The sequence below is a fragment of the Cervus elaphus genome, chromosome 23, assembly GCF_910594005.1.
Source record: "Cervus elaphus chromosome 23, mCerEla1.1, whole genome shotgun sequence".
Classification (NCBI taxonomy): domain Eukaryota; kingdom Metazoa; phylum Chordata; class Mammalia; order Artiodactyla; family Cervidae; genus Cervus; species Cervus elaphus.
In genome coordinates this window covers 11,358,041-11,370,936 of record NC_057837.1, presented here as the reverse complement: position 1 = coordinate 11,370,936, position 12,896 = coordinate 11,358,041, and the positions used below count along the sequence as shown (strand labels likewise).

Genomic DNA, 12,896 nt, shown 5'->3' with positions numbered 1-12,896 from the left:
AAGTAGATAGCAGAAAAACTCCTTTGACCTTTCTGTTTTCTATCCTAGCAGTGTGTAGGGTTTTTTTTGGGGGGTGGTGGGTAGTAACCTTGTAAGATCCTTTTCCAATAAATGAGTATTTTACCTGCTTTTGTCATGTGTTATTACGTCTGTAGACTATTGGCTTTTTGTCATTAGTTTTATTGATGTATGATTTATGTACAACACAGTACACATTTTACTAGAGTTTTGACAAATGTATACAATCCTTGTAACCAGCAACCCAACCAAGATGTCTGCCATCCCAAGGATTCTCTTTTCTCTTTTGTGGCACTGGCTACCTCCCACCTGCAGCCTGAGGCAGCCAAGGATTTTCTTTCCCCTACAGATTATATTTGTCTTTTTTACTGTATTTCTGGAGTCAGCATGCCAGCAATTGCAAACTTTTCTGTGCAGAGCCAGTTAAAAGCATACAGTGTGTACTCCTTTCTGTCTGACTTCTCAGTATGGTGTCTTTAAGATTATCCTCAGTGACTGTGTTGATTGTGTATTTTATTAGTAAGTCATTCATTTTTATTGTTTTTAAATGTGGTTAACGATGCAAAACTTAAATGTTGCCATTTCTAACCATTCTTCTGTGTCCACTTCAGTGGCATTAATTATATTCACATTGTTGTGCAACCATCACCTCTATTTCCAAAGCTTTCTCATAACCCCAAATGAACTCTATAGCTTTTAAGCAGTAACTACCCACTCTTCTACCCCCTCAGCCTGGTAGCCTCTAATCTACTTTGTTTCTATGAGTTTGCCTATTCTAGACATTTCAGAATGTTGCATCATACCATATTTGTCCTTTTGTGTCTGGCTTATTTCACTAATCAGTGTTTTCAAAGTTCATGTTGTTGTATGTATCAGCACTTTTTTTTTTTTTTTGGACTGAGCAATATTCCGTTGAATAGACATACTTTGTATGAACATAGGTGTTCAGTTCTCTTGAGTGTATACCTAGAAGAGGAATTGCTGGATAATGTGGGAATTCGAAATTTGACTTTTTGTGGACCCACAAGACTTTTTCTACAGGGCTGTACCATTTTACATTCCTACCTGCATTGGACAAGGGTTCCAGTTTCTCCCCATCCTCTGCAACACTTGTCATTATAGCCATGTTAGTAGGTGTGGAAGGACTATTGGTTTTTCATAAAGTACATAAGCATAGAGTGTTGCTACAAACTTGGTGGGGGAATTAGGGAGTGTAATTTTATATGTTCCAGGAGGATGGACTGAGGCAAGTTCTGGAGGAGATGAAAGTTTTATACGAGCAAAACCTACCTGATGTGTAAGTTGGTAAGCTGATATTCTAAAACAGTTTAAGAAATATGATATTGATGTCAGATCATCTTAACATTAGTTTTTGGATATGTTTTCTTTTTTTTTAAATTCTCTGTGAGCCTGATCATACCCTAGCTATACAGAAGTAGAAGGATTTGTGTTAATGATTGTTATGTCTCCAGGGACCAAATAGTGCTTGGCACATGGTAGGTGTTCAATAAATACTTCTCGTTTGACTGGTATGACTTGAGCGGAATTAGGGTGGATCCAAGAGACATGACACAAGAGCAAGTAAGAGACCTAATGAGTGAAGTGTATTGTTTCCGCTGCTTGTTTTCCTCAGGTGAGGCCTTAGTGGGTTTAAAGGGAGAACAGGCAGTTTGCAAATTTAGCAGGAGTAGCAGTGACTTCCGAAAGCTTGAGTGAAGTGGGCTGGGAACTCCTGCTGCAGAACACTACAGCTTGGTAGGTTAGAGGGCTCTGGAGTTGCGGACTGTTTAGAGCCAAGCATGGGAGTGGGCACAGAGGAGAATTTGAGCTGAACAACAGACTTCAGAGGACCTGTGGTTGGGTGAAGAATAAGATACAAGACTACTGACTGCTGGAGGAAAAATGAGTTATTGAGAGCTCATCCTGGAGAGAAGTAAGTCTGCAACTTGAGCTTTCGTCCCTGGCCTTGTTCCGGTAGTGTTTTCATCAGTTAGTTGGGCGTAGAAATCAGTAGTGTGCTGTTAGGGTGTGTGGAGGACACAGGACAGTAGGAACACTTTGCAGTGACTGTTTAAGGATAGATGCTGATGAACGAGGAGCTGATGTGCAAGAGATCTGCAGTAAATGTAAGGGAAATGGAAAGTCCTGCACTCAGGTTCCCAAGTCCTTCATTTGTTCCTGCAACAGATATGCACTCAGCAGTTATGAGCTGATAAAGGGCTCTGGTGTTTCCGTTGTAAACAGCGGAATCAAGAGGTTTGCCCCCGTGGCCACCAACAGTGTCATGCAGAAGGCAGATGTTCAATGCAGGTAATGCGGGTCAGAGTACGTGCCGTGAAGGAAAACACCACACTTGGAGAGAGTGTCATGCACTCAAAATATTGGCAGATGGAGAAATCCGGGAAATTCTCTCCGAGGAAGAGACTCTTCAGCTGGAGCCTGAAGACGCGGGTTTTAGCGAGGAAGTAACTGTGGGCAGAGAGCATTCTTGTTATAGAAAAATAGTTCTATAGGAAACATTCATATGTATTACATAAACATGCAGATGTGTTAAGAACATTGTTACAACAGCTTGGACAGAAGCCCAGTCCCTGTTCTACTGCAGCCAACCTCTTTCCTCTTCCTGGTGGCAACCGCTCTCCTGAAGCTGCTGCACGCCCCCTCCCTCCATCTGTCTGCACATTTACTGTAAGTGCGTGAATGAGAAAAACCTTAAACTGCTGGAAGAGATGGAAAGCTCAGATCTGGGGTAGGAGGACTCAACAACGTAATGTGAACTCTTCTCTCCATGCACATATGGTTGCTTAACCTATGACAAAGAGGCAAGGATGGACAGTGCGGAAAACCCTCTTCAATAAGTGATGCTTGGAAATCTGGACAGCTCCGTAAAAGAATGAAATTAGAACATTCTCTGATACCATAGACAAAAGTATACTTGAAATGCATGAAAGACCTACGTGGAAACTTTTAGAGGAAAACATAGGCTGAACACTCTTTGAGGGAATTCTCTGGCAGTCCAAGGGTTAAGACTTGGCACTTTCACTGCTGTAGGCCTGAGTTCGATCCCTGGTCAGGGAACTAAGATCCCACAAGTCGCATGGCACAGCCAAAAGAAAGCACTCTGACATAAATTGCAGAAATATCCTTTTTGATCCATGTCTTAGAGTACCGAAAATAAAAGCAAAAATAAACACATGCGACTCAGTTATACTTAAAAGCTTCTGGACACCAAAGGAAACAATAAACCAAACAAAAAGCTAACAGAGAGGGAAAAAATATTTGCAAAGGAAGCAACTGACAAGGGATTAATCTCCAAAATATACAAATAGCTCATGTAACTCTATGTCAAGAAAATTAAAATAACCAGAAACCCAATTTAAAAATGGGCAAAACAAATAAATAAAAATACAAAATAGAAATGGACAGAAGACTGTAATAGACAGTTCTCCAAAGAATACATACAGATTGCCAGTAGCCACATGAAATGATGTTCAGCATCACAAATTATCAGAGAAATGCATGACAGACCAGCAATGAGGTATCACATCACACTGGTCAGAATGGCCATCATCCAAAAGTCTGCAAATAATAAAAGCTGGAGAGGATATAGAGAAAAGGAAACCATCCTACATTACTGGTAAAACTGTAAATTGGTACAGCCACTATGGAGGACAGTGTGGAAGTTCCTTAAAAAGATGAAAATATAATAGAACTACTGTATGATCCAGAAGTCCCACTCTGGGGCATATATCTGGAGGAAACTAATTCAAAAAGATATACATACTCCAGTGTTCATTCCAAACTCCCTTTCCTTCCAAGGTTGCCACATACCATTGAGCAGAGTGGCCCATGCTATACAGTAGGAAAGACGATTGAGTTTTCCACCTTGGATCCATCACTTACTGTCAGATGGCTTTGGTGAGGCTACTTGACATTCCCTGAGGGGAGCAGCTCCTCAGCTTCTGCTGGAGGAACCAGGAGATGGGTTCCCCTCTGTCCCCTCCCCAACAGCACATTCCTTGGCCCTGGTCCACTGGTACTTTGTCTTGTCCAGGCAGAAATGTTTAGGCCTGAGTCCTGCTCCTCTTCAGTCGAGACCCTTCATCATTAGCCTTCCTCTACTCACCATCCTGGGGTCTGGGGCCTGGTGCCCACCTGTCCCAGGCCCACTGCCTCCTGGCCTCCTGCCCACTCTCCAGAGCAGCTGGACCCCTCCCTCCTCCCCAGCCTTACCTTGATTATACCTAATGTCCACCCTTACTAAACTAGTGTTCCACCTAGTGACGGCACGTCCCTGATTCTGCAGAAACAGTGATAATGTACAAATTAATAAGAGTAGTGATCGCTGCCACGTGTACACTTAACAAAATGCCCCTTTACTCTGCCTGATAACCTCCAACACCCACAGCTTCATAAAGTGAGGCTGGGATGAGTCAATTGAGGCTGAGGGTTTAAACTTGATATTTGAGCTGGGATTTGCACACGCGCAACCTGCCTGCCACCAAAATCTAACTCTTTCTGCTGCAGCCCTTGGTTTTTCTTTATCACTGTGGGGGTTAGTTGATATTAGTGCCAGATCAGTGCTGGAACAGCCTTGCTGGGTGTGACCTATCCCTCTTCCTCCCCAGGCAAACAGTCTAATTTGCAGGCTGAGATCACAGTAGACAGGAGATAGATACATGGATCCATAGACAAATGGAGAAAATAAATTGGTTGAAATATATGAGGCTCATTTTGAGGCAGAGCCAGAGTAATAATTCAAAAGGATTCCAGCATCCCGAGCTTTGCCTTATCCACATACTACTACGATTTCTCTTCTCAATGCTGAGGGCCCAGACATGGCCTTTGGGTTCTGCACTCCTACAGATGTGGTTTATTTAAGCATCTGAACGCCGGCAGCCCACCTTCCTTTAGACAGATCTCTTGTGCTCTGACAGCTTCAGAAATTAACCAGGGAGCAGGTGTGGACACAGCAGCCCAAGCACTGCTTGGAGCTGCAGGCTGCACTTGCCTGGGTCCTGGAGAAATTATTCTCCCATTCCTCAGCCTCATTCACAGGCTGAAGACAGCCCCAGGGCCCATCCCTGCCCATGATAAAGAATCCTCTCTCTCCGCCCTGCACACACCCAGGTTCAGACCTGGGCCAATTTCACCACCTTTCAGGTTGGCTGTTGCCTGTCCTCTGATTTCAGTGTTGACCATCTGGTGATGTCCATGTGTAGCGTCTTCTCTTGTGTTGGTGGAAGAGGGTGTTTGCTATGACCAGTGTGTTCTCTTGGCAAAACTCTATTAGCTTTTGCCCTGCTTCATTCTATACTCCAAGGCCAAATTTGCCTGTTACTCCAGGTGTCTCTTGACTTCCTACTTTTGCATTCCAGTCCCCTAGAATGAAAAGGACAACTTTTTTGGGTGTTAGTTCTAAAAGGTCTTGTAGGTCTTCATAGAACCATTCAAATTCAGCTTCTTCAGCATTACAGGTTGGGGCATAGGCTTGGATTACCATGGTATGAATGGTTTGCCTTGGAAACGAACAGAGATCATTCTGTCATTTTTGAGATGTTATGCCCGATGTCCGAATCCCCGAGCGGGAAGAGAGAAGGCTTCCAAGACAATGCAACTCGCAAAAAAGGGAAGTTTATTACTGTCTCGAGCCAGGGCTTTCTGCCACAAACATCACAGTGGTGCAGGGTCAGAAAAGCCCTGGCTCAAGCTTGGTACACAAATTTATAAGATATGCAAAAGCGGTTAGTAGCTGGCTTAAGCGGATTGGTTACATGTTTGCAAAGTAATTCTATCGGTACAGACTTTCGCGGGCTTTTCAGCTCTCCCTTTGTTCTTACTGGGCGCATATTGATTGGCTGGCTCCAGGTTACCTGATGGGGGTAGGGAATCTTACCATTTCGGGGGAAGCTAAAACTTAGGTCCAGGCCGCCCGTCATGGTATTAACTCTGGCAGCCTCACATTCCCCCCTGTCTTCTTGTTCCTGTAGAGGAATCCTTCTCTTCATCCTGAGCTACCATCTGATATTGCTGCCTCAATACCATAATCTGAATGGTATTTAGACGTTCTTTAATAAATGACATTAGCCGGTTTAAAATACAAGGGCCAAATGTGAGTGTTAATAATAGCACTATAAGCGGGCCCAGGAGGGTGGAAACTAAGGTGGTCAGCCAGGGGGAGCGTTGAAACCAAGACTCAAACCATCCCTGCTGGGCCTCCCGTTCCCTCTTTCGTTGCGCCAGCCCTTCTCTTACTTTTGCCATAGATTCTCTTACCACTCCTGTATGGTCTGCATAGAAACAACATTCTTCTCCCAGAGCCGCGCAGACCCCACCCTGTTGGAGAAAAATCAAGTCCAATCCTCTCCTATTCTGCAAGACCACCTCAGACAAGGAAGTCAGAGACTTCTCTAAGTGGCTGATTGATTCTTCTATGCGAGTTATATCTTCATCTATGGCGGCTCGTAGGGAAGAAAACCCTTGGCCTTGCAGAGATAGTGAAGCTATTCCTGTCCCTGCTCCTGCCAGCCCAAGACTGAACAAGGCTGCCATGGTGATCGCACTGATTGGCTCTCTCTTTTGTCTTGGCAATTCTCGGTCCCAATGTGAGTACATAACCTCTTCAGAGTGGTATAAGATTTTTGGCATTACAGCAACCAGAACACAGAATTCTTGACTCTGGTTAAAAACCTTCACATTTAAACATGGGGTTAGCCCAGTATGTGAACAAATCCACCAGCCCCCAACCTCTGGCACAATCCAATTTTTGCCATATAAGCGTAGGTTACTAATAGTCCGGGCACAGAGGGAAGTTTTATCACGTGGCACTGTGCCCAAACAGAGTCCCTGTCCCCAAACTTCATTCATTGTGAGGCCAACCTTGCGTTCTTCCCATCGGCATGGGGGTGGGTTCTGGCCTGAAGATAAGTAGTAAGAGACATTGAGGCCTATGGCCTCATAGAAGGGGGGGTGAAGATTATAACAAAGCCAACAGGACTGGGTTGCATTAGGGTTGGTATGGTTTAAGACCGTAAAGGCTGCATTCACTAAGGCCCATAGGGGGTCCTGAATTGCTGAGCTAATGGTAACAGCCAGAGGGCCAGGGGTTTCTGTCAGTTTGCCTCTGAGGCTAGGGGTAGAGGAGATGTTAAATGTTCCTGGCAAGCTTGGTCTGAAGGGGGTTGGCTTGGGGGTCGCCTTGTGCCCCTGTAATGCTTTGACCAGATTGGGACCTAAACTATGTACCTGCACCGGCTCAATAACCTGTTTAATGATTAAAAGCTCGCCTGGGTAGGGGCCGGGCCAATTTACGTGGAGCTGAAAACCCCAAGTCAGTCCTGAGGTCCAGCGGTTTTCTTTCTTCGCCCGTTCCTGGTTAAATTGTACTCGTACCTGAGGCCCCTGGTGTCTACGGTCCTTGAAGGTGAAGCTAACTAGATCTCTGGTTCCGACATCCCACCTCTGGGGTCCATCACAAGAGGTCACACAACTCCAGCTCCTGCAATAATAGCTTTCTATGCCACCACAGGTTTTCCAGTTATTTTTTACATAGCCCGGGCAAGCCCAAAACCCCAACCTATGGCTTTTTATCCCATCCCTATAGTACTTATCATGGAGACCGTCCTGCTTTGCGAAGAGGCTTGAGAGGTCGAAGTTCAGGTCCGGCCACCAGGTGTTTGGAGGGTGGATTCCTGAGGTCTCATTGAGCAGCTCATGAGTTTGCCCGTCGTTGAGTTTCCATGTGATCTTAGCAGGTTGATGGGGGTTATGACTGGTCGCTCCTGGGTCGATGAGAGCTGCCATCAGCAGGAGAATTAGGAGGTCTCCCAGCGGACAAGTTTCAGTTTCAAAGGATTTGACGGGTGAGGACTCGCCTTCCATTCTGCTCGCGCTTTTTCCTGTTCTTCCGATGTGGCTTGCCGCACGTGATTGCAATGAACCCAGGGTCCAATCCCGTCGACCCGTTTGTTGACTTCTCGCAGGTCTTGGACAGGTCTGTAATCTGTCCCCCCTAGCTTCTTCACCGGCAGTAAGGGGGTGTTCCAAGGGGATCGGCATCGCCTGAGAATTCCGGCCTCCATGAGCCGTCGAATGTGGGGAGTGATCCCCCGCCGAGCTTCTTGGCTCATAGGGTACTGTCTCACCCTCACAGGAACTGCCTCGGCCTTTAGCTCGATGACGACCGGATGTCTCTGTTTAGCTAGTCCCATTCCTGCTGTTTCTGCCCAGGCCAATGGATATTTATGGACCCACGGTTGTACATCTAGTGCTATGGTCTCTGAGGGCTTAGGCGCAAAAAGTCTGTATTCATCCCTTAAGGCTAGGGACAAGACATGTATCGGTTGTCCAAGTCCATCCGTGACTGACATTCCCCCTGGGTCAAAATGGATCTGAGCATTAACTTTAGTCAACAAGTCTCTTCCAAGTAGAGGGGCTGGGCATTCTGGTATCACCAAAAACGAATGGGACACCTGGTGGGTCCCTAGATTTACTTTCCGTTCTGTGGTCCAACAATATCTTTTTGTCCCCGTGGCTCCTTGCACTAAGCTGGCTTTCTTAGACATTGGTCCCAGTTTTTGATTTAAAACAGAGTGTTGGGCGCCAGTATCCACCATGAAGCCAACGGGTTTCCCCTCCACATGTATGGTTACCCAGGACTCGGGGAGGGGTGCCGAGTCTCGACTCCCCTAGTCACTGTCTTCCCCCGCATATAGAACTCGAGTTCCGGGGGGGATTTTCTCTCTCTGGGTCATTCCTCTCCTTGAGTCCCTCTTAGGGCACTCGTTTTTCCAGTGCCCCTGTTCTTTGCAGTAGGCGCACTGATCCTTCTTTAGGGCCTGCCTTTTTGGTTTTTCTTTTTCTCCCGTCCGGGGGTCTCGAGGTTCCCTCAATTCTGTTCCGGCCTTTAACCCCGCAAAAAGAATCTGGGCTAGCTCCTTCTGGTTCTTCCGGTTTTCCCTCGCCCTATGTTCCCTCTCTTCTTTCCTGATCTTTTCCGCTAATTCCCTTTCCTCCCGCCGAATTCGCTCTTCCCTTTCTTCTGGGGTCTCCCTATTATTAAATACCTTTTCAGCTACTTTCAGTAAATCCTGTATTGTCTGTTCTCCCAATCCCTCTACCTTTTGTAATTTCTTCCTAATATCTGGGGCTGCCTGATTCACAAACGCTAACAAAACTGCAGCGCGTGACTCCTCAGCCTGGGGGTCCATAGGTGTATATTGCCTGAAAGCTTCCATCAGCCTCTCTAGGAAGGCTGCCGGGCTTTCAGTGGGCTCTTGCCTTACTAAATTTACCTTTGCCAGATTTGTCGGCTTTCTTGCTGCAGCCCGCAGGCCAGCCATTAGAGTCTGGCGGTACACTCGGAGACGCTCCCTACCTTCCACCCACTCAAAATCCCAGTTAGGCCGCAACAGAGGAAACCCCTCGTCCACAAGATGAGGCTGGGCGGTTGGCCTCCCGTCGACCCCTGGTACCCGTTTCCGCGCCTCTGCCAGAATTCGCTCCCGTTCTTCCGTGGTGAAGAGCACCTGCAACAGCTGCTGACAATCATCCCAGGTGGGATTATGAGTAAACAAAATGGAATCTAAGAGGTCAATGAGGCCTTGGGGCTTCTCTGAGAAAGGAGGGTTTTGGGTCTTCCAATTGTACAGGTCACTCGTGGAAAAGGGCCAGTACTGATAGGTTCGCTCTCCGTCTGGGTTAGTTGGTCCCACTCGGACGGGGAGCGCCTGAACAGTGGATGAAGGTAACTCTGGGTCCCCAGGGTCTTGCTTACCCCTATCTCCCTTAGTTTTCCCCCGGGTCCCCAATGCCGGTCCCCCCTCACGGTCGGTTCCCGTTGGCCCTCTTAATCCTCTCGGTTCACCTGTGGGAGCTTCTCTCCTCGGAGGGGATTGCAAGGAGGGCACATATGGCGGAGGCCTTATCTCCGTTTCTAGATCTATCAGGTTTGGATAAGATGATTCCTGAAGGACTGGTTTTGGGTCCTCTTTCTTTTTGGTTTCCTCCGGGGGGGTCTCCATCACCAGGACCTGTGAACTGGAGGAACTAGGAAGTTTGTAAACAAAAGGTTTTAACCATTTAGGCGGATTTTCTACTAGATCCTGCCAGACCATGACATAGGGGACTTGACTCGGATGGCCCCAGGGATCAGGAGCCATAATCTTCTCCTTCACAGCCTGTATGATGGACGGTTGAAAGGTGCCTTCCGGAGGCCATCCAACCTGAAAGGCGGGCCACTCTGCAGAACAAAGAGTTATTAATTTACCTTTTTTGACTAGCAAAGACAAGTCATGGGCCCTGGCCCTGACATCCGAAAAATGGTCAGTCATGAGAGAAAGTGGGGTAGATTCTCCCTGCCCCATGGTCAAAGAATAAACGGTAAGGAAGAGAGAGAATAAGTCAGAAGTGAGAAAGAACGATGCACCAGAAGAGAACGAGACTAGAGACAATGCCGGCACACACACACACAAAAACACGGAGAGCCAAAGACAAACACACGGACAAACAAACGTCGGCCGACGACACAGCGCTGGGTTTTCGGGCCCCCTGAATTTTCTTGCCTCCCGGTAGCAGATTCACCTTACCGAATGACGTCCGCTGTTCACCAGGCTCGGGGTCGGGAGAGGAACTTTCCTTCCCGCGGAGTCGGCTGCCCCCCAGCGCGTCCGCTGGCCTTGGCCTTACGCCGGCTTGGCTCCCCCTTTATAAAAAGCCTTCTCGCGGAGTCGGCTGCCCCCCAGCGCGTCCGCTGGCCTTGGCCTTACGCCGGCTTGCTCCCCCTTTATAAAAAAGCCTTCTCGCGGAGTCGGCTGCCCCCCAGCGCGTCCGCTGGCCTTGGCCTTACGCCGGCTTGCTCCCCCTTTATAAAAAAGCCTTCTCGCGGAGTCGGCTGCCGCCCAGCGCGTCCGCTGGCCCCGGCCTTACGCCGGCTTGCTCCCCCTGCTTCCTGAGCACCGGTGTTATTATTTATCCTTCCCCTTTGTCCTGTAAGCGTTCTCTTCTCCCTGTCAAGGGATCCCGGACGAGCCCCCAAATGTTATGCCCGATGTCCGAATCCCCGAGCGGGAAGAGAGAAGGCTTCCAAGACAATGCAACTCGCAAAAAAGGGAAGTTTATTACTGTCTCGAGCCAGGGCTTTCTGCCACAAACATCACAGTGGTGCAGGGTCAGAAAAGCCCTGGCTCAAGCTTGGTACACAAATTTATAAGATATGCAAAAGCGGTTAGTAGCTGGCTTAAGCGGATTGGTTACATGTTTGCAAAGTAATTCTATTGGTACAGACTTTCGCGGGCTTTTCAGCTCTCCCTTTGTTCTTACTGGGCGCATATTGATTGGCTGGCTCCAGGTTACCTGATGGGGGTAGGGAATCTTACCATTTCGGGGGAAGCTAAAACTTAGGTCCAGGCCGCCCGTCATGGTATTAACTCTGGCAGCCTCACAGAGACTGCATCCAAGTCCTGCATTTGGGACTCTTTTGTTGACCATGATGTCTACTCCATTTCTTGTAAGGGATTCCTGCCCACAGTAGTAGATATAATGGTCATCTGAGTTAAATTCACCCATTCCTGTCCATTTTGGTTTGCTGATTCCTAGAATGTCAACATTCACTCTTGCCATCTCCTATTTGACCACTTCCAATTTGCCTTGATTCATGGACCTAATGAATTATCCTATGCAATATTGCTCTTTGCAGCATCGGACCTTGCTGCTATTCGGTCACATCCTCACCTGGGTATTGTTTTTGCTTTGGCTCCATCCCTTCATTCTTTCTGGAGTTATTTCTCCATTGATCTCCAGTAGCATATTGGGCACCTACTGACCTGGGGAGTTCCTCTTTCAGTATCCTATCATTTTGCCTTTTCATACTGTTCATGGGGTTCTCAAGGCAAGAATACTGAAGTGTTTGCCATTCCCTTCTCCAGTAGACCACATTCTGTCAGACCTCTCCACCATGACCCGTCTGTCTTGGGAGGCCCCATGTGGCATGGCTTAGTTTTATTGAGTTAGACAAGGCTGTGGTCCATGTGATCAAATTGGCTAGTTTTCTGTGATTATGGTTTCAGTGTGTTGGCCCTCTGATGCCCTCTCGCAATACCTACTGTCTTACTTGGGTTTTTTGTACCTTGGACGTGCGGTATCTCTTCATGGCTGCTCCAACAAAGTGCAGCCGCTGCTCCTTACCTTGGACGAGGAGTATCTCCTCATGGCTGCCCCTCCTGACCTTGAACGTGGAGTAGCTCGTCTCGGCCCTTCTGTGCCGACGCAGCTGCCGCTCCTTGGACGTGGGGTTTCTCCTCTCAGTCGCCTTCCCTGACCTCGGACTTGAGGTAGCTCCTGTTAGTCAGCAAACACAAGACCGGGAGCTGACTGTGGGTCAGATCATGAACTCCTTATTGCCAAATTCAGACTTAAATTGAAGAAAGTTGGGAAAAGCACTAGACCATTCAGGTATGATCTAAATCATATTTCTTAGGATTATACAGTGGAAGTGAGAAATAGATTTAAGGGACTTGGTCTGATAGACAGAGTGCCTGATGAACTATGGATGGAGGTTCATGACATTGTACAGGAGACAGGGATCAAGACCATCCCCATAGGAAAGAAATGCAAGAAAGCAAAATGGCTGTCTGAGGAGGCCTTACAAATAGCTGTGAAAAGAAGAGAAGTGAAAAGCAAAGGAGAAAAGGAAAGATATTCGCATTTGAATGCGGAGTTCTAAAGAATAGCAAGGAGAGATAAGAAAGCTTTCCTCAGCTATCAATGCAAAGAAATAGAGGAAAACAACAGAATGGAAAAGACTTGAGATCTCTTCAAGAAAATTAGAGATACCAAGGGAACATTTCATGCAAAGATGGATTCGATAAATGGTATGGTCC

At 47.2% G+C, this 12,896-nt stretch overlaps 2 protein-coding genes across 5 annotated transcripts in view; one reads left to right on the top strand and one right to left on the bottom strand.

Moving 5' to 3' along the window:
• Positions 1-12,896, bottom strand: part of LOC122682172 (ninein-like protein) — a 336,725-nt gene that overhangs the window by 41,908 nt on the left and 281,921 nt on the right. The gene's annotated exons all lie outside the window — the stretch shown is intronic.
• Positions 1-12,896, top strand: part of LOC122682159 (ankyrin repeat domain-containing protein 26-like) — a 208,672-nt gene that overhangs the window by 4,156 nt on the left and 191,620 nt on the right. The window contains exon 2 of the mRNA XM_043884974.1: positions 1,251-1,315. Within this exon, the coding sequence (XP_043740909.1) occupies positions 1,251-1,315 (65 nt within the window). The remainder of the gene's footprint in view (positions 1-1,250; positions 1,316-12,896) is intronic.